General features: G+C 35.0%; 3 protein-coding genes across 7 annotated transcripts; 1 reads left to right on the forward strand and 2 right to left on the reverse strand.

Annotated features, from left to right (window-relative positions):
- The first annotated feature begins 1661 nt into the window (after positions 1-1661).
- LOC102628344 (kinetochore-associated protein KNL-2 homolog) lies at positions 1662-7998 on the forward strand. Of its 5 annotated transcripts, none has more exons than XR_003065926.2 (9): positions 1663-1916; positions 2015-2100; positions 3178-3322; positions 3904-4000; positions 4122-5566; positions 6233-6445; positions 6608-6666; positions 7543-7597; positions 7699-7718. XR_003065926.2 is itself a non-coding variant. In XM_006480709.4 (9 exons), exons 1-9 carry the CDS (start codon positions 1782-1784, stop codon positions 7737-7739), a joined length of 2145 nt encoding a protein of 714 aa, XP_006480772.1. In that variant the 5' UTR covers positions 1665-1781; the 3' UTR covers positions 7740-7998. The 5 variants fall into 5 exon arrangements, 3 of the variants coding, with proteins under 3 accessions (XP_024955587.1, XP_006480772.1, XP_006480773.1); XM_006480709.4 differs by having other exon boundaries at positions 1665-1916; positions 6233-6314; positions 7699-7998; XM_006480710.4 differs by having other exon boundaries at positions 1666-1916; positions 4128-5566; positions 6233-6314; positions 7699-7998.
- A 1676-nt stretch (positions 7999-9674) lies between these two features.
- On the reverse strand, positions 9675-10025 carry LOC102629016 (hypothetical protein). Its single transcript, XM_006480712.4, has 2 exons — positions 9844-10025; positions 9675-9721 (listed from the first exon to the last, which is right to left on the reverse strand). Exons 1-2 carry the CDS (start codon positions 9962-9964, stop codon positions 9675-9677), a joined length of 168 nt encoding a protein of 55 aa, XP_006480775.1. The 5' UTR covers positions 9965-10025.
- A 459-nt stretch (positions 10026-10484) lies between these two features.
- Positions 10485-13626, reverse strand: LOC102629303 (origin of replication complex subunit 2). Its single transcript, XM_006480713.4, has 6 exons — positions 13216-13626; positions 13024-13130; positions 12543-12675; positions 11952-12246; positions 11079-11306; positions 10485-10998 (listed from the first exon to the last, which is right to left on the reverse strand). The coding sequence occupies exons 1-6, from the start codon at positions 13342-13344 to the stop codon at positions 10799-10801; spliced, it is 1092 nt and encodes a 363-aa protein (XP_006480776.1). The 5' UTR covers positions 13345-13626; the 3' UTR covers positions 10485-10798.
- Between the last annotated feature and the right edge of the window lie 8432 nt (positions 13627-22058).

The raw sequence follows: 22058 nt of genomic DNA on the forward strand, positions 1-22058 counted from the left end.
CAGGGACAGACTCGTTTGCTCTAAACGAACTTTCACTTTCCACAAGTGGCTCAGGATTTTCGGCCGGAACTCGAGGATGTGTGGTGACAAATATAAGGATGCATCCATAATTGACCACATCAGAGGCCATGTGCAGCACAACATTAACCATTTCATCATTAAATATATCCATAGGTAGTGAGCATGCACGATACATTGTGTTACTAGATCTCAAAGTTGTCTTCATTGACAAACTATATTCATTAGGATTTATCTGTAAAACTTCATACACCCTTGCCATAAATTGATCAAACGTACAATCTTTCCGAACTAAAAATGCTGTATTCTTCGCATTCACGTACTCCGTACGGCCATCTACTAATGTCTCCCACCAACCGTCATAACATAATTGAAGTACAACAGAATCCATTAAACCTAAAAAAAAAACAAAAGAGATAAGATTTCATGCTACAAAACCTAGTAAAAATGAATATGTAGTACATTTATGTGGATGAAATGAAGTATACAATTTTGGATTTACTTCGTCTCATCGTAAGCTTCGAAACGATATATTATACACCTAAAACGGACACATGTAGCCCACGTTATTACTTTCGGAAAATAACTTAAATTTAGTGAGACAGGCAGTGGGACAGGTGCCTGTCTCACATAAAACCAGCAGATTTATGTGAGACAGACGCCTGTCCCACTTGCCTGTCTCACATAAAATCAGTGGTAACAAGTGAGACAGGCGCCTGTCCCACTTGCCTGTCTCACATAAATTCAGTGGTAACAAGTGAGACAGGCGCCTGTCCTACTTACCTGTCTCACATAAAACCAGTGGTAACAAGTGAGACAAGCGCCTGTCTCACATGCCTGTCGCACATATTTTGGTGAGACAGGCAAGTGGGACAGGCACCTGTCTCATATAAAACCAGTAAATTTATGTGAGACAGGTGCATGTCTCACTTGTTCTGGGCTTCAGTTTTACTCGATTTTTCAGGGGTTTCAATGATTGATTTTCATTTCTCAACTCAAACTAACTACTTTAACAAGTCACATTATTTTGTTAATGAAAAATAACAACATTTGCAATAAAAACTCACTTCAATTTTGAACTCAAATAATAAAATCAATAGATTAAAAGTTTAGGTTATGGTAAGAGTATAAACTAACCTTAAGAAGCTCTCTAATTGATAATTATATCTTCAATTATGTAATGTTTGTTTGATGAAATTTGCTAATTTATTGAGAGTGATGGAGTATGTTGAGTGGTGAAGTTTGTTAAGTTGAAAAGGGAAAAGTGGTGGAGGTGCTGGAATTGAAGAGGAAAAATAGCATGCCTTTGTAAATTTGATGAAAATGATGAGGGTAATGTAGTCCAAAAATAGGATATTTGGCTAGTTATGATAGAAAAAAATTTGAGGGGTTAAAGTTAAAAATTACCTAATTTTTTTGACTATTTTTGTAAATTTCTCAAATATAAGTGGGATTCACTAATCTATCATACGATACGACAGAATATCTTTGTCCTGTGTTAAGTTAGTGAGCCCACACAAGTTTTTCCCATGAAAAAGGGCCGTCGTCCGGCCCACAATAAAAGTGGTATTTACCGTCTAGAACCAGTAAACTGGCAAAAAAGGACGTACACGTGTAACGTGGTCAGCGTGAGTACGGACTTGAACTTGATTTTCCCGCGATATTTCTACAGAAAGCAAAAGCCCTAGAATTTCAATTTCAGAAAAAAGCCCTAGATTATCGTTAGTCATTTTGATCATTTCCCCAGCGGTGCACTTTGGAGTATGATATCTCTTATTAATAGACTCCTATCCCCAAAATCTTCTACACCTGCTCCCAGTCGAGCATCTGAAAACAGCAACAAAAGCGATGACGATGACAACGGCGACGTATTAGCTAGCTCTCGTTTCCAGAAAACAGTTGAGTAATATTTTTTTTCGCTTCTCAAAGGCAAATTCCACTTCCTTGCGTGCTTTAAATTTTCCTTGATTTTTTTTTTTTTTTTGGTTTTCTAAAGGTCATCTTATACAATTGGTGGCTGGTTAAAGCAAATACGGATCATGAGGGAAACAGACTTGCCATTGCTGGTTTCACATCCAGAGAGTAAAGTTCTCTATTCCATTAGGGTTTTGCTTTAATTCATTATTAAATTTTCATGTCTGCTTGTGAACGTTGTATCTAAGAGAGGAAACACGGCTCGTGTATTGTTGCATTTCTAATTCTGGTGGATTCCTGTCCAGCCTAGATAGATCACCCTGCTTGGTTGTGAAGATGAATTGGAATAATAATTCTACGGGAAACTGGGAATCAACCAACCAATGGAATTCCGATCCCTCCTTCATTCCTTCCCCTTTTTCATTTCATTCCTTTTGCTTTTTCCATTCATTTCAGTTCCCTTTCCAGTGTGCCAATCAGACATGTCCTCAGTTCTTAAACAGAATATAAGAAATTTTTTGTTAAAGTTAACAAAATCTAAAAGCTTAGGGTATGTTTATGTTTGGGGATTGATGTTACAGTTGTTGTAGGAGAGGATCACTGTATGTCAAGCTTTAACGGGAGGGTTGGTAAACATTAGTTTTCCAGTAAAAGCGATTGTTTTTTCCGAATACTTTATAACTAAAATGCTTTCAAAGTTCAGAACAAGCACAACAATCCCAAACATACCTTTTTTGTTTGTGCCTCTGCTTTACTTTCAAAGTTCTGTTGCTAAAGTATTTGATAATCACCCACTTTCACTAGGTTGCTAATATTTACCTACTATCCACCCACTTATAATTGACAACTAATGATTCCATTCCATAGAAGTTAAGCATAAAAAACCATGGTCGATTCCAAACTTTCCCTGAAGCTAGTAAGCAGAACGGTAATGGTGACAAACTAACACACCCCTTCACAGGTAAAGTTGGACTTATTTGACAGACTTATTATGTGGTTCGTCTTGAAAACCACTTTGATGTATGAACACAAGACCGTTTGTTGGGACTGAACACAAAACTATTAAGGCAAACTTGGCTTTGATACCAGTGTTAAAGTTACCCAGAAGCTTAAAGTTATAGGTATTATTAAGTTCAAACATACACCATTCAGATAGGAAGTAGGTTATGATTTTATATTTTCAATTTCTCTATTACAGAAACTGCATTTCATTAAAGCAATACTTTGTTTACCATTCTGTTACAGGCTACAAGCAAAGCGCGTATTTACCTCTGCACCCATTGCTAAAAGTTATGATCCTTTTTCGCTTGAAACGTCAGATGGAATCTACATTATAATTAGAGGACTCATAAATAAGTCACGCACATTGGAAAATGGGTTTTCATCCGACGTATGTTCCTCTTACTGTTTGCCTTTTTCCCCCTTCCTTGTTGCATGTGATTTATATTTTGCAGCATATGCCTTAGAAACTAGCCAATACATCAGGCCATTAATCTACTGTTTTAATTTTCTTCTATGGGATTTGGAAAGTGAATTTGAGGATGCATCCTTACTCTGTGTCTTTTGATTTATCAATTTGATGGTCAATAGTTATTTGCTTGTTTTATAAAGTGACTTTATATTCCGCGAAATGGATTTCTGCTGAATTTTTTTGCTGGCTTTGTGTATTTAAAGATTTTTTTCACCCACTAAGTTTGCTTTATGCAACCGAATCTAAGTGCATATGATTTATTCATTTGTGTAACATCATTGCTAACAATTTCCTTGTTATATAATAATTCAATAGGTTTGATGTGAGATTGTGCCGTAGCTCATGTGCATAGTTAGTGATTGAAATTATTTAGACCAATGTGGATTAGATATGGTGTTTCTTTGTGACCAAATCAACAAGCATGTCAGTGGGAATTCTATATTTTGCCTACTTCAGAAATTCCTAACTGAAGGTTGTGCTTTCCTTTTCTATCCAAACAGGTTTTTAGTCACTTTAATCTCGGGTTTCATTATGATTGGAAAGCATATGCTGAAAAGTGTTTCATGAAAGAGGTCGAGGCAGCTTTAGATCCAATATGTATGCTTTTAACCTCTAAATTGCACTTCCAATGGGACATTATTTTGATGAATTTGATAGTTCTGTGCAGCCACTCACTTTGCTTCTTTTTTATTTCACTGTATATCCATGTGCTGCAAAGTTGCAGCTGATGCAGGTACAGCAAATTTGGATTCAAATGCAATTCCAGTGGATCACAAGAAAGTAAAGGGCAAGAGGAAACGTAATGCGGGGGATATAAACAAATCTTTTGAATATTTCTCCGAGAATACTCTTGCTATTGCATCCAAAAGTTCCGACTCGTCCCGCCATGCTGCCAACCACAAAGACACTGTTAATACAAACAATCATGCCTCAACAAATTTTCCACAATTAATGAAGTCTGAAAAAGACAATGTTAGTTCATTGGAGGATAACTTAGCAGTGGCGGACACGGCGGAACCTTCAGGCTATTGTGTGAGAGGATCTTCTAAGAGAATGGCCAATTCGACAAGCAGGAGGAAAGGCAACACAGGGACAGCGGCAAAGTCAAAAACCGAAGAAAGATCAAAATTAGATGGTAATACCATGAAGAATGTTGCTTTAGGAACATCTCCGGTACCTGAAGGTTCTGATACGGACAATGCTAATCCATCCAACTTGGACCCAGCTGTGTCCTTGGGAGATTCAGAAGTAGCGTTGGGAATTCCAAGGACTTCAGAGAAGCATAAAGAAAATGATAGAAGTAAGGATGGATTGGATTATCAAAATATAAATAGCTCCCCTGCTTCTTTGCCCCAAGACTTTGACACAAATATCAGATGTCCTGGTGAAAAATCAAGTGGGATTGCAAGTTCATGTTTGCTGAATGTTGGCCATATGGTGATGGGAAATTTGGAAAGTAGAAGGAAAGGCAATATGGGGACAAAAATAAAGTCAAAAACTGAGAGAGCAAGTTCAAAAGGCATTACCGTCAGGAATGCTGCATTGGAAGATTCTCCTGCACCTAAAGGATCTGATGTGAATAATGGTAATCCATCCAATTTGGACCCAGCTCCATCTTTGGAAGATTCAGAAGTAACATTGAGAATATCCTCTAGCGAGCTGAAGACTTCAGAGAGGCAGAAAGAAAATGACAAAAGTAAGAAAAATGATCATCTGTGTGGTGAACTTCAAAAGCCAGGATATGGTACTTTGGTAAGAGGCAGAGTAAAAAGTGCACAAGGTCAACCAGAAAAAATATCTCAGGCTGGAGCACCAAGGCAGAACAATAACCCAAGTCGTAGTAGGTTGGTCAGGGACAAATTAAAAAAAGCACGAGGTCAACCAAAAAGAAAAATTCAAGCTGGGACACTAGGGCAGAACAATGACCCAAGTCGTAGTACTTTGGTAAGAGACAAATTAAAAAAAGCACAAGGTCGATCGAAAAAAAATTCTCAAGCTGGGACACCATGGCAGAACAAGAATAACTCAGTCAAGTCTCCCTGTGTGCCTGATGATATTGGGCATGATTGCAACTTGGAAACTGCAGTTGATGAAAGAGAACGAAATGCCAACGTAGTCTCGTCAAGGAAGAAAGCTCAAAGGAAAATTAATTTTGATGCACATGTAAGTTATTTTATCGACAGGTTTAGGAGCAAACAGTTTAGAAATTTATACTTGGAAAAACTTGTATCATCTGCAATAAAAAAAATTGGATTAGATATAAAAATAATAGAACTGAAAAATTCTATGTAAGAAATGTAAAGATGATAGTAAGAAAGAAGAGGTATGTTAACTAGAATACCTTCTCAGTTGAAGGTGTGTCCACATTTAACATTTAACATGCACCTTTTTATTCGAAAGATTGTCATCTTATGGGTTTCCACATTTGTTGTGTGGTTCATGTGATCAAAACATAATTTAAAAGCTAGGGATATGTTATGTAACTAGTGGCTTTCGGCTTTATGTTGTTGCCAAAGGCAAGTGTATGTACCTGGACCAGGCAGTATTAGCATTAATCACATTATAATCCAAGATAACAAGCAACGGGGCTCTATATATTTTGGGTAAATTTAGTGCTTATGTTTTTCTGTTAGATATTCATTTTTATTCATGCTTTCATTTGGCGATGATAGTGTTCATGTTGCTCTGGTAAATGACTGAAGCTGTCAGCAGGTTCTGCATTTGCAATGTTCCTCACAATTCATTAGTTTATCATGGTTCATTTTGGTATTGTTACTTGTTTCTTAAATCTTTTTTTGAACTTTTATTGAAGATATTTTGTCTACTTAGGCAAGCCCTCATACTGAGGAAAGAAGAGAAAAATCTTCTATAGTCTCTCCAGAATCTCTGAGTCTCAAACGATCCAGATCAGGTGATTGCAATCCGAACTTGGATAATATCTTGAAGCTCTATTCAAATAAAATCATGTACGGCATATACGTTTGAAGTAAGTTATCAAAAACATAAGTTCAGAGCATATTAGTTCTAACATCCTCCACTCAGGTAAACTTTCCTGAATATTGCTTGTTTGGTAATAGTCTTTTTCAGTTCTTGGATGGTTAAATGTTGAGCGATGTTTGGATAATCCTGTATATGTTAAAAATAAAGTTATTATTGCCCTGTTTTTGCTGCTAAACTGTTTAGTTGGATTTGCAAATATTTCAGGGAGACTACTCGTACCTTGCCTAGATTTCTGGCGGAATCAAATTGCAGTTTATGATGCGGTTTGTTTCATCTTAAACATTTTATCTGTTCCATTTCAGCTGATTGTTCTCACCTTCCTAAAAAGATTTCTTTATTAAATAAGCTTGAGTTTAAGATGACTTGTGCCATCCCTGTTATGGTGCTTTTGATGGTTTTGCAGTACAGCTCCACTCTTTTATAGACTGGAATACGATTTTTTTTATTTTTTTTTAGAGGTAAGGGGGTGGGCCAAATCCAAATAATTTTTATTTTCCCCTTACCTCCCCTAAGGCTCGAACCCAGGTGATCAGCTGTTACAAGCTTCATGCTGTTACCAATCCAACCACGTCCTTGGAGGCTTGGTATTTGTATGCAGAGGAGATTTTAATGCCTTGACTTTTGCAGTTAATATTTTGAGATGGGTTTTAAAAAAAAAGGATAATCTAGGCAGAACAAACAACTCTGCACGCTAGGTCGCAATTAAACACTGGGCATTCATTTAAGACATAAGCACATGCTTATTCTAGTATCTGGTAATTAGTACACTTTGATAGAGGTTGTTGACATTTTTTTCTGTCAAAATACACTTGATTTAGCAATATTCAACAAATGAAGTCTCTAGACCAATACTTCAATATCGAACAATTTAACCGTTTTGCTAGTTTTTTGAATGGATGCTGATAAGTTGCGACTGTTCTACTGCCCCCTCCTTACTACACGATTCCTTTCTCCAATCTTACAGATGGTTGAGATGGTTGACTTAAGATTAAGAAACTAAGCATGCTATGCAAAAATAGTTGAAGGATCTTGTGATTTACAAATTATTAAGACATGCATGCTTTTGATATAAATGATTTCTTTTTTCCTTGTGGTTTTGCTTTTGTAAGGATGAGAACTTATCAACTTTGTCCGTTCAGGATCGTAATATTACGGGAATTCAGGAAGGATTAGATGTTTTGAGATCGCCAAAAGGTTAGTTTTCATCCAACTTCAACTGGCCATTCGAATTTGGTATTATTATGTTGTTTAAGCTGTATATCACAACCACCAATGGTCCGGCGTTTTGCTCCCAGGGATGAAATCGGAGCCACCAATAAGGAAGGGGAAGAATTGAGTCATCACGGGAGCTTTGACTCTCATTACTGCATTTCGAATGCAAAGAAGGATAGCTCAACGTTTGCATTGGCGAAGTGGTTACATCACAAATGCTGGACGGGCCAATGATGACAGATGCCATATGTTTGGGATTTGTTTTACAATTTACCTCTACCATGCTTCAGTGGTAGCATTATGGAGTACTCTGATACTCGGTATGTACTTTGGAAATCAGATTAAAATGCTGCTCGATGTATACAAGAAGTTTCTTTTTGACAGTCCTCAGTTTGTGAATATTTAAGCACGCAGGAAAATGAAGTCAGCGACCATAAAAAATTTCACCAATTGCAGGTCACTACAAGGTCAATCACCATCCTAAGTTGAAAACGAGTGCAACATTCATAAACATTGTTTAGGCAATGCTTCAACCTCAATGATTCATATGAACAGAGAATGAGGCCATGGCTTGGACAATATCCTCTTAACTCTGCAATTGTTTCAAATGGCATGAAATACAAAATGACGGGCAGTGCCTTCATTCACAAACCTGAAATTAAACAAGCGATACATCTTCCATGGAACCAAGTTCATAGATATAGTCGGTTTCAGTTTTTCAGCCAAACATGCAACTGGAACTCCAAAACATTCCCATAAACCACACATGATCAATCCATGGTCTAATTGAGTCAAAATGGGGTCAAATCCCACATGCTTATAAATTCATCAAACAGATTCAGCTGTTTTCTCATTACAAGTCAAACAAATAGGCTAAAAATGAAGAACAATTTTGGTTTTTTTTTCAATAGAAGCTCAAAAGAAGAAAAGACAATAAAAATATCTGGGAAAAAAATTCAACCATGTGTTTAAACCGTTTCCTTTTTATTGAATAACATGAAACCGATGAACTTCCATAGAAACTCAATCCTGGTGACCTCTGTCCTTCCCAGGGGCTTGAAAGTTCACCTACAAAAGGTCAAAGGCTTCATAAGAATACTGAATGGTCTACGAAATGTTAGACAAATAACATATTTTTAAGGCCAACTGATAAGGGGGTAAAAAGAAAATCATAACAGAGGAAAGTCCCAAAAAATAACCAGCAAACAGAAATCAGTGATGGTCAATGAATCATGTCTAATAGAATATAAGACCCATGTGATAGGAGAGAAAAATCTTAACAGCTATATATTCGAAAATACTCTTATTAAGAAAATTTTGTTGGAATAAGATTTCATTTAGAGTTGATGACAAGATGAGTCAAGATGCATCTAACTTAAGTGGCAAGTAGCATATAAACCATTGACAAAGACTTCAAATTGGACTTTCTAACCAAAAAAAATCTGAGGCAAAACCATATTCGATTCTCTGTGCAATAATATAATTTGGAATATCAAGTAATCACATAATTGGAGGACTGCTTGAATGAGATTACACATTATTTAAAGGATTTAATCATAAACCGCTTTCCAACATAATTTAAAAGAAAAAGCCCATCATCGTATACAGTTATATCACATAAAAGAAAATAATCAATCATGCATGGTTTAATGTTTTAAGGCCAAAATTTTATATTCATATGCTTTAAAGACATCATGAGTAAGACCAGAGAGAGATATAACAGAATCTTTGTCAAGCTCATTTTGTGAAATGTGAATTTCCAATCATCATTGGTTTGTAATACAATGCCAAACTACTTGTGTTATTATCTCAGTTAAACATCTACTTTGAGAACGTAATTTAAAAAGCATAACTTTTTTTTTTTTAATTTAAAAACATACACACAGAAAGAGAAAAGTAAAAGTAAATTGGTGAGGCAAAGCAAAAGTTCAAGCAACAAAATAAAACCCTAATTAACACTAAGCAGCAATTGAACTAAATGGGTGAAAAGCATTATTAAAGAAGAAAGTAGGCCATATTTGTAATAAATAAGGGAATTTAGGGTTAAAAAGGAGAGGCATTACCGCTTATGCCTCTGCACGAAGGGGGAGTTCTTAGCATCTTCCTCTGAAAAAAGAAAAAGAAAAGAAAAGAAAAGGAAAATTGAACAAATCAGAATTCAATTTGTGATGAAGCGCATTGAATAGAATGAAAATAAATAAACTAAAAAATAAATGAAAGAAAAATACCAGTGAGACCAAGAGAGAACTTGGTGATTATGGTTCCTGTAATGGCGAAGCCGACCAGAAACGGCCAGTTCCTGTTCCATTCTCTCCTGAAGAATACGGGCCATGGATCGAACTTTCTCATCTTCCTCTCTCTCTTTCTCTCTCGCAATCGACTTTCACTTGACAAACATTTTGGCTCAGCTTATGGACCATATAGCGTGTGAGGATGATTGTGGGTTACGCGCCTAGGTGCCGCGAGTGGGGTATGTTCCTCAAGTCAAGCAGCGTGTGACACAGTCCGTAAATAACAATGTATGTCCGGTCGGGTCGGGTCGGGTATCCACATTCAAATTGTTTCTGGTTTTACAAAAGCTACAAAGAAGTAAATATTTTTTTAACTTAATTTAAATTATTTTCTGAGATTTTAAATAATGGAATGTTAGAAATAAATTAAAATGATCAAAATTAGTCATATAACTACACAATCAATACATAAAAATGATAAGAATCATGAATAAGTAAATATTTGAATTGATCATTGGAAAGTCTTATTTAGATTTTGGTCTTAGGTTCGAGTCTCATCTAGTACGCATGTGTTCAATTAATAAATATTTTCCCCAAAAAATTAAAAAAATTATATAAAAAAAGCACATCAATCATCATCAAATCAAACAAAGTAACATGATATCCTTATTCCTCACAACTTTTAACAATTCCATATAAACGCTGACTAAAGAAGTCAGCTCGACCAGTACATGAATACCTCCTCCCGGATAACAAAATTTCAGTCCAGGTAGAAATCTTCGACTTTCAATTTTGCTCAATAGTGATCAAGTTTTATGGCTTAAAAACAGCTGGCCGTATAAGATCTAACCAAGCGAACTATTATCAACCGCTATCTTGCGCTTTGCGTCACTTATAGACACGATGAAACTGTTACTTGCAAATTAAGCAATCTGCAGTCGGCCAAAACATCCTATTGATTTATCTCTGATAACAGTTTCTCGAGAGCTTCAGATGCAAGAGGGATGTAAAAGCAGTCCTGACCATCAGAATGCCTTCTAGTCTTGACCAACTCATGATCTTTGAATTCTGTCAAATGGGAGTTCAAAGTAACCTGACTGCTTACCAAGAAGCGCTCTCGAGAGGTTGAATACAGAGTATCAATTGGCATGCCTGAAAAGTGAAAAATAAAATAGAATACATATAAGAAATAATATGTGGACACATGTTTCAAGTTATATATAGATACTTGCCTTCTTCATCAGGATGAGACAGTTGATATTCCGCCAGAATTTTGAAGACACTTTGAGCATTTGGTGTCAAACTTTGTAAAACAATTGCAGCTGTTTTGGCAGTTTGAGCGCTGCTGCCATGAGCTAGAATCAAAGGAAAGAACATTCCTTCAACCTTGTACGGTGCAAAGGTAGGCACATGATACCAGTGCCATTTAAACTGAGTGTGAACCATTTTCTTGTCCCACACTATCAGAAGATTCAAAATGAGATTTATTAGGGTCAATGCATTAAATGCCACTTAAAATAGTCTAACAGCAATGCTACACATCTGTATCCCCTTTACTCAGAAAATAATGTTGAAAACATCATGCTAATATATTGAAGTTGAAGACTAGGGACAGGTTTTGCTCTCTGATTGTTACATAGACAGATGTACTTACATCTATCTGGGGTTCATATTGACATGGCAGCATGAATTATGGGCTCGACTTCGTTTAGGAAGATATATCCTATAGCCAGACCTAATTGACTGACTAAATCAATCCCGTTTCACCTTCTGCTTCAGAGTAAATTAGATTAAGAATATTGTTTCAAAAAGAGAAAAGATCAAATGTGTAGCATATTCTTTCAAGCATAATGGACTCCCACCACATACAAGGTTTCACTGGTATATCAACCATTAACCATCTCTCCTATGGACTACTAAAGAAAAAAGGTGGGAATAAAACTCAAGAGCTTCCAACTTCATCTTACACTAATTTTCAAGAAAAGAAGTACCTTAAGGATTTAAAAACAGCATGGACAAAAGAGTGGATGGGAATAAGTAACATAAACGATAAGCTAGCTAAGCAACTATTGATAATAATAATTTTAAAAAAAAAACATACGTACGAAGAGGAGCATTCACATGGTCAATAGAGGCAATCATACGAATATGGGAACAGAAAGCAATTCGTCCAAGATGCTGCTGAGTTTCAGAGTCTCTTAACCCAGGCCCATCAATGTTGTGAATGACAACACACACAAAATAATCATTCTCCTTCAGTTCTGACCCATCCAAAAATGCAAAAAGATCATCCATGGAACGAGAATTAAATGGTTGTTGAGCTCTAGGCAAGTTCCCGGAAGGGGTCTTTCGTTTGGATTTGCATTGATTCCATAGAACTTCAGCTAATGTTATCACAACCTACATTGCAATCATTTAAAATTCATAACTGAGATGCAAGAACATATAATCAGGTCTATGACCATTATTTCAAGCCACAAGCCATTTCCACTTTACAAACTAAACGACAAAAGATACAGTCTTTATAATGTTTGCAACATATATTATGATTTACGTTCCTACCTAGAATAAATCATCCAGTATTCATTTCATTTTATTAACTTCATTTTTTGTATCTTTAGACATAGATATATCTGTATGGTGGCTGAGAAAATAAATCAGATATAGTCCATGACTTAAATCCAGAATGATGGTACCTGTTTTATGTTAATTGACTGAAGATAGCCGTTGATTACAACTACAGAATATTCAGTCAAAGCTGTCGAAGCAAAATCCTCAAGCAAAGCCTTCTTCGATCCAAATCCATACATTAAAAGGCCAAATCCACACCTAGCACCATAAAGCATGAATCAAGATGCAGAAAGAGATTTTTTGAACAGCCAAGTTACGGTCATTAAAACACTCACCAGAATAATAAAAGTGAGCAATCTTATTCAACTTAAATGGAAACGGTTCAAATCAAAGTGTGTTTGTTTAGTTCAATTAGGAATAATAACAACTTCACAAACAGACAAAGTTAGCCATTAAGATTGTTTCGAAAAAAATTATCTTCATTAGGTAAAATACACAAACAAGTAGCATCCTTCAGAGACATTCACAAACTTAGTGGGAATTACACTCAACAATTGAAACAATAAAATAATAATAATAATACTATAAGTGAGTGCGGCTCCATACCTTAGCATAAAAACCCATCTAGAATACAAGCTTTTGTAACTATCTATTAGAGAAACAATCTCTTTCTCGTGCTTGGGTTCAATATTAGATGCTGCTGCTCTCAGCTCCTGCAATAAAATCACAAATATCAGTTCCTAAGCCCAAAATTTCAGAAATGTAGGTTAAAATTTAAGTGAAATTGAAAGCAAGAACCTGTTCGTCAACGAGGTTGATATCAGAGAGCTTATGGATTGATTTCTTTCCAGAGGCGGCCAAATCTTTTGCCAGAAAATAATTTCTAGAAAATCCAAATTCTTCTTCTTCTCCATCGTTCAATTCCATGACTTTAAGATTCAAACTTAACAAAGAAGATACAAAAGTAAATTTTTTTGAGAAACCAAAATGTATAACGAGAGCCAATTGGGAAAGAGAGAAAGAGAAAACTGATCAGAGTATCAAACAGACTACAAAGCCCTAGGCATTTTCCCGCGAATTTCTTTTTGGGGGGCCCAAAGAAACAAAGCGGTTCGATTCGGATTGGTTTGAGTTCCACATTTCGGTTTGCGCTTGCGATTCGGCTTAAATTTTGTGCTCGCCCAAAAACAAAAAAAAGGTAGAAAGAGAGTTCTCAACTTATTTGAGTGTTCGATTGTGGGACACAATCTTAAATTATTAGGGCTTATAAGATGACTTGTTTTTGTTAAGGTCCTGGTACGCAATACATACCTTAAAAATTACAGTATGCATTTAGTAAATATTAATTGTTATGGTTTTAAAGTTAAATTAATTTGATCATATACTTATATGATGAAAACTTATAGGTAGCGTTTATTTTTTGGATTAAAGTGTAAATCCTAAAGAGTGGGAATCCTAGGATTAGGAGTGTGGAGTGTGGAGTGGGAGTGAGAGTAGGAGTATGTTGTTTACTTACACTGGAATGGAAGCATAAAATGAAAATTAGAATTCAATTTATGTGTTTACTTTGTCTTGGATTATGAGTAAATAGTTTTAAATTACAATTTTATTCTTATTTAAAGAATTATAATTTTTAATTACAAAGCTAATAAAAAATATATTTAATGAATAAATATTTATTTTATTATATTTGTAAATTTATAATAATTATTAATATTCTTAATTATGAACATCACAATTTTTATTAATTTTAATTTTAATATAAAATGAAAAGTTATTTTATTTTATTTAATATAATTATATTAATTTAAATATAATTATATTAAATTTATTATTATATAAAATAATAATATAATATTATTTAGTACAAAATTAATATTTTCTTAGAATAAACATTTTATTATTATTATTAATTATTAATATATAATAAATATAGTACTATTATTTTTAAAATAAATATAATAATATTATATTTATTAATTCTCTATTAATATAATAATATTATTTTTAAATAATTTTAACTTAGAATCAATGCAAATTATTATTTAGTTAAATATAATAATATTATTTAAATAAATTTAATATTATTTATTTTATTTTATTAATTATAAAACATTAAATTGAATTAAATAAAAAAAGGATAGAAAAGGGAGAGGTGGGACGTGGGAGTGGATTCCCACTCCCACTCCCCACTCCAAAAATGGGTGGGGCCCACGGAGTGGGATTCCCAATCCCTTCCTAATTTAGTGAAGTAAACACTGGAGTGGGAAAAATTTGCATTCCTCACTCCCACTCTAGAAAGTAAACACAACAATAATATCTTTGTTATTTTTTAAAAGTTATATTTACAACACATTATTAACTTTTATATAATTAATAATGATAGAGGTACAAATGCCTTGTACAAATAAGTGTTTACCAAATACTAAAAGTATTTCGTAAACATTAGCTGTTGTACCTTAAAAGTTAAATTGATTTGATCAAACACTTATATAATGAAAAAAATTACAATATTTTTGTTATTATTTTCAAAATTATTACGTAAGAGTTATATTTACTGTAAACTATTTATTTTTATATAATCAGTAAAGATATAGCTACAAACACTTTGTACAAATAAGTGCAAACAAACTAATATGGTATGAAGAAATTGGTTGCATGAAATCATCATCAAACCCACATAACTGAAAAAAAAAATAACTATTAATTTGTACATGCTTCTTTAGATAAAACTGTTTTAAGCTCTGTCATACTTCTTTTTTCCACAATAATTATGGTTTAAGGATTATAACACTCCAATATTAAATTAGGCCTAAATTGAGAAAATAACTAGTTGGACAAAAATGTAGTAAGCATTTGGTAAATTAAAATATTGAGAGTGTTGTGAGCTGGCAAAGTTGTTTTGTTGCATAATATAGTTATTAAAAAATAGTATAAAATTTTCTATTCTAATTGCCGCATCTTTTAACACCAAATAAGTGTTTTTTTCCATATGAGTATATTTTCTAGTGATGAAAATTGCAACTATGATATATTTATGTCCAAAGATGGCCAACAACGTCAAAGGAAGACCCACGAGGACCTGCGGGTTGGCACAATACAGTGCACCATGCAAATGGGCAATTTCATGTTGTGCCATTTTTTTTTTTTTTGAGCTCAAGTCTAGCATGGCGCATAAAAAAATAATTATAAAAAAATAAAGGACACAAAATTTACGTGGTTCGACAATATGTCTACGTCCACGGGAGTAAGAGAAAAATAATTGTATTATTAATAATTATTTTAGTACAAATTTGAGTAAAGAAATCTCACTTTCCCAGAACCTAAATACACCCAGTACTCTCTCACACACTTTCCAATTGCTCACACTCTCAGAACTCTCAAAAGCTTAGAAACTTATAAGCTTAACAAATTTTGGGATGAAATGAAATGAAGAAATGCTCTCTATTTATAGGCTTGAGCTAGTACTATTCCACCTAATTCCTCTGCAATTTGTCAATCTTCATCTCTGTAAATTTGACAAATTTTGCTAACTTTTCTATTTTTCTTCATTTGGTGTAGGATTGGCAAATGCCAAATATTTTACAGCTTGCAATTTGGTGCCGACTTTGAAAAACAAAAGCAATGCATGTGGCTCACTTTTCTTTTTCAACCAAAACTCTTTGACTTTTCAACAATTCTCCACCTCGACGAAGATTTGTCCAAATCTGAACTGACTACCAACCAATCATCATCCCCAAAGTGGTTGCATCTCTGTGACTGCCTATGTACCCAAAATTTAGGATCAAACCAACCGTAGTTCAAAATTCCAGAAGAACATAACTTAACATAATCGAAGGATTTGAATTAGTTTCAAACAATGTTGAAACTTAACTCCAGAAACTATCTTCGTCAACATATCTAATGGATTATCTTTTGTATCAATCTTCTTCAACAACACAACACCGCTCTCGATAATCTCTCTCACATAATGATATTTCACATCTATGTGCTTCGTCTGAGCGTGATATGTTTGATTCTTCGCAAGGAATATCGCACTTTAATTATCATAGAAGACCGCAATGTTCTCCTGGATTACTCCCAAATCACCTAACAAGCTTTCAACCAGATAACTTCTTTTACAACTTCAATTACTGCCATATACTCTGCTTCTGAAGTGGACAGAGCAATTGTCGATTGTAAAATCGATCTCCAGCTAACCGGACCTCCACCCAATGTGAATACGTAGCCCGTTATTGATCTTCGCTTGTCAATGTCTCCAGCGAAATCAGAATCACAATACCCAACACATTGTTGACCACAATCCTTCTTGAACAATAAACCAACATCAACTGTCCCATACAGATATCGGAGAATGCACTTTACCGCAAGCCAGTGATTTTTACCCGGATTGTGCATGTATCTACTAACCATGGTCACTGCTTGAGATATATCGGGCCTTGTGCATACCATAACATACATAAGACTACCCACAGCACTAGCATATGGAACACGAGCCATGTAATCGTACTCCTCTTGAGATCTAGGACATGAAGAAGAGCTTAATTTGAAATGAGGAGCTAAAGGTGTACATACCGGTTTAGTTTTGTCATCCATGCCGAATCTTTCTAGCACTTTCTTCAAATAAGACTTTTGAGTCAACCATACGCTCTCATTCTTCTTGTCTCTACGAATCTCCATCCCAAGTATTCTCTGTGCATCACCCAAGTCTTTCATCTGGAACTCAGAAGCCAGCTGCTTCATTAATCTTTCGATCTCATCTCTATTCTTCGAAGCTATAAGCATATCGTCGACATAGAGTAACAAATAGATGAAAACTCCATCTGGTAGTCTTCTAAAGTAAACACAATAATAGTGTTTACTTCTGGTGAATTTCTACCCTTGTATAAATTGATCAAATATTTTATACCACTGTCTTGGCGATTGTTTCAGTCCGTACAAAGATTTAATCAACCTATACACATGATTCTCCTTTCCAGTAACTCTGAAACCACAAGCCTGAATCATATAAATTTTCTCCTCCAAATCTCCATGTAAGAACACCGTCTTAACATTCAATTGAGCCAACTCTAACTCATATTCTGCAACTAAGGCAAATAGGATACAAATGAAAATATATTTTACAACTAGAGAGAAAACTTCATTATAGTCAATACCTTCCTTTTGAGCAAAACCTTTTTGCCACGAGCCTTACTTTGTATCGAGGAGTTGATTGATTCGAAGATCCTTGCTTCTTGGTGTAGACCCATTTATTGCTAATAGCCATTGTCCCCTTTGGTAACTCTAAAAGTTCCCGAGTTTGGTTTTGATGGAGAGATTTCATCTCTTCTTCTATGGCTAACTTCCATTGATCACTTTCACTGCTGCGTAATGCTTCACTGAAAGTGTTGGGGATGTCATCATCAATAACTGGAAGTGCATAGGCTACCACCATATCTTTAGTAAGCCATCTGGATTTCTTTATCTCTCTTCTTGGCCTCCGTATTGCTATAAAATCATCATTATCTACATCATCAATTGTTTCTTTATTTTGTGGGACATCAAAAGAAACAACATCTTCTTCAACTCTAGGTGTCACCTCCATAGTTGAACCTTTCTTTGATGTAGAACTAACTGGTACATATGGAGTTACATCAAACTCCACCCGCTGACATACCTCTTTGGTCTTATTCTCCACCTGTTGAGAACTTGAAGTTTTTATCATTGAAGCTTCATCAAATGTGACATCTTTATTATACACAAACTTTTTGTCTTCGATATCCCAAAGCTTGAAGCCTTTTACTCCACCTTTGAATCCCACAAAGATAGCTTTTCTAGCACGAGGATCCAATTTACCATGATAATAAGCTGGACACCCGAATATACGAAGGGAATCATAGTCTTGTGCATGCTTTCCAGACCACATTTCCATAGGAGTTTTACCTCCAATTGCAACAGAACCGGTTTACCAAGTGACTTGCGTAGCTCACAGCTTCAGTCCAAAACTTTTTATCTAAACCATCATTAGATAACATACATCGTACCTTCTCCAGTAAAGTACGATTCATACGCTCAACCACACTGTTCTGTTGCGAAGTATGTCTCACCGTAAAATGTCTTTTAATACCCTCGTTCTGGCATACTTGCAAGAATGGATCAAAAGTATATTCACCCCCATTATCAGATCGTAATACTTTGATCTTTCTGTCAATTTGAGTCTCCGTCAATTTCTTCTATTTCACGAAAATCTCTAAAACCTCATCATTTGCTCGCATGGTGTACACCAACACACGTCTAGAGAAATCATCAACAAATGTAACAAAATAATGGCTTCCACCAATTGATGCAGTCTTGGTTGGTCCCCATATATCACTGTGAACATATTCAAGGATCTCACAAGTATCGTGATTAGCTGTACCAAACTTGATCCTTGTTTTATTGCCTACTACATAATGCTCATAGAAATTTAATTTACAGGTTTTGATACATTTTAAGAGTCCGTGCCTCATCAGAGTTTACAAAGACTTTTTGCCAGCATATCACAATCGTATATGCCATAGCTTGGTGGTGTCACTGTGCGCCTCAACAACATTTGCTTCATCAGTTGTACCTCCCTTAAAATAGTATAGATTGTGATGTCGAACTGCTCGTAGAATTACCATAACCCCATGTATAAACTTCATTATACCATCTTTAATGGTAACCTTGTAGCCTTTAGCTTCCAAAGCACCCACAGAAATTAGATTTTTTTTTTAAAGCTGGAACAAATCTAACCTCTTTGAGTTCTCTGATCATTCCATCAATCATTTTAAGTTGAATTGTTCCTATCCTCATTGTGCGATAAGGTTGATCATTCCCCATCACAACTACACCGGATTCCAGATTACGAAAATCCGTAAACCATTTCTTAATTGGACACAAATGATAGGTTGCTCTAGTATCAAGTATCCACTCACTCGAACTAGCTACGCATGCTGCAGGAGTAATACTTGTGAATAATCAGAGTTTTCATCTTTCCATGCCATGTTTGCTGCTGTTGGTTTCTTCCCATCTCTCTTTTGAGCCTTTGGACAATCTTTTCTCCAATGGCCCTTTTCATGACAAAAGGCACACTCGTCTCGAGCTATATTTCTGCTTCTCGATTTGGATTGAGAATTCTTTCCACCACGCTTTTTCTTTTTCTCCATCGCCCAATCTCTGCTCACCAAAGCTTTAGACGATGCTCGTTCATAATTTTTATTATTATTTCGAATCTCCAAGTTAGTCAATGTTGTGCAAACATCTTTGAAGATGATCACGCTTTTCCCATATATCAAGGTAGTCACAAAATGGCTATATTCCTCTGGTAGTGAGTGTAACAGAATCATAGCCTTAACTTCATCCTTAATATCTTCATCAAGATTCTTCAAATCAGCAAGTAACTTTTCAAATCTTGAGACATGATCGTGTATTGACACCTCAGGCTTCATTCGAAAATCATATACTTGGCTCATTGCATGAAGGCGATTTTCAGGACTTTTTAGCAAGTACTTCTCCTCCAATGTACGCCACAAAGTCATCGCACACTCTTCATCCTTCACCAAGTATTTCACCTCCTTGATCAAACAAGATCTGATCTGACCACAAACTTTTTCATTCATACGATCCCAAATTTCTTCATCATACAAATGTCTTTTATTTTTCAGAACAACATTGAGATCGATTTGAATAAAGGTATCCATAACTTCGTGCCTCCGCATGCCGAAGTTGATTTTCCCATCAAACTTTTCAACATCGATCTTCTGGCCTCCTATAATAGGTGCTGAATAGCGATTTGACAAATCTCACCTCCCACCTGAAGTGTCTCCTGAAATAGTCTCGGTAGATCTCTCCCCAATTCTGGAAGTTTCACCTTCTACCATTTTCTCAACGAACTATTTCCACTTGAAAAACAGTCTCTATGATGTTAATTTCGCGTGAATAAATGCACCAGAAAGTTCCCAGGAGACTGGATGGGAACTCGGTCCCAATTAAAAACTAGAATCCTTAGACTCTTATCGCCTTTGTTGACAGAACTTTCCTAGACATACAAAAATACACACTACTTATAATAGACTGTCTCCCAAGTACAAATGACCGTCTCCACCGTATTTGCGAACAGTACTGTATACGAGAATAGTATTGTATACGAGAATAGTACTGTATACGGGAATAGTACCATATACGTGAATAGTACTGTATACGGGAATAGTACCATATACGTGAATAGTACTGTATACGGGAATAGTACCGTATACGTGAACAGTACCATATCTCCCCAAGTACGAACCGTCGGCTTTGATACCACTTGTTGTGCGCGGAATGCGGAATCAAGCGCACTAAATAATTATAGAAAAATAAAGGATACAAAATTTACGTGGTTCGGCAATATACCTACGTCCACGGGAGCAAGAGAAAAATAATTGTATTATTAATAATTATTTGAGTACAAATTTGAGTAAAGAAATCTCACTTTCTCAGAACCCAAATACACCCAGTACTCTCACACACACTCTCCAATTGCTCACACTCTGAGAACTCTCAAAAGCTTAGAAACTTATAAGCTTAACAAATTTTGGGATGAAATGAAATGAAGAAATGCTCTCTATTTATAGGCTTGAAGCTAGTACTATTCCATCTAATCCCTCTGCAATTTGTCAATCTTCATCTCTGTAAAATTGACAAATTTTGCTAACTTTTCCATTTTTCTTCATTGGGTGCAGGATTGTCAAATGCCAAATATTTTATAGCTTCCAATTTGGTGCCGACTTTGAAAAACAAAAGCAATGCATGTGACTCACTTTTTTTTTTTAACCAAAACTCTTTGACTTTTCAACAATAACCCCATGTTTGCAGTGTTGGGCTATGTCTGAGAAAAAGCATGACAAACTTTTTCTCATTTTTTTCATTGTTAGCAGGCATTTTCCAAGCCCATGTACATTTTTTTTCCCATATGCCTTAATCAAATTCAATAGAATTAAAAGTTCAAAACTCAAGTTAATATTTAATAATAATAAATTAATATTAGAATTATTTTTTAAAAATAACAACTAAATTTTTTATTTTGTTAATTTTAGTTAGTAATTATATTACAACATCTATAAATTAATAACTTTGATTAAATAAAAAAAATTATTAGCAAGTGACTAAATTGATAATCTCACTATATGCATAAAGTGATTTTTTTTTTTGAAATCTTTTAGGCCCAATGAAAAAATAAATCAATAATTAATCAAATTAGGGGTGGGGAAATATGATCAACCTGATCGGGCTTTAGGTTAAACGTGTTAGGAAAAAAGTAATTCGAATTCAGCCCAAACTTGTAATCCAATCGATCCAAATATAATTCAAATCAAATCAAAAGTTTGTTTTTGTATCTGATTTGATCCGAACCCAATTTTGCGGATCGGATCAAGTCGGGTTGGGTAGGGTTATTTGCCCTCCCCTAAATCAAGTACAAAGATATATTAATAAAAAATAACATATAAAATTGATATTATTAAGAAATTTTTTTAATTGACAACTTCAAATTTCTCAATTCAACTCATTTCCAAAATATATGTCCAATGACTTGAGACTAAAAATAAAACTAATGAATGATGTGTTTTTAGAGTTTATGTTCTATGTACTTCAACCATTTAAAA

Source organism: Citrus sinensis, chromosome 6 (assembly GCF_022201045.2).
Source record: "Citrus sinensis cultivar Valencia sweet orange chromosome 6, DVS_A1.0, whole genome shotgun sequence".
In the NCBI taxonomy this organism is placed as follows: domain Eukaryota; kingdom Viridiplantae; phylum Streptophyta; class Magnoliopsida; order Sapindales; family Rutaceae; genus Citrus; species Citrus sinensis.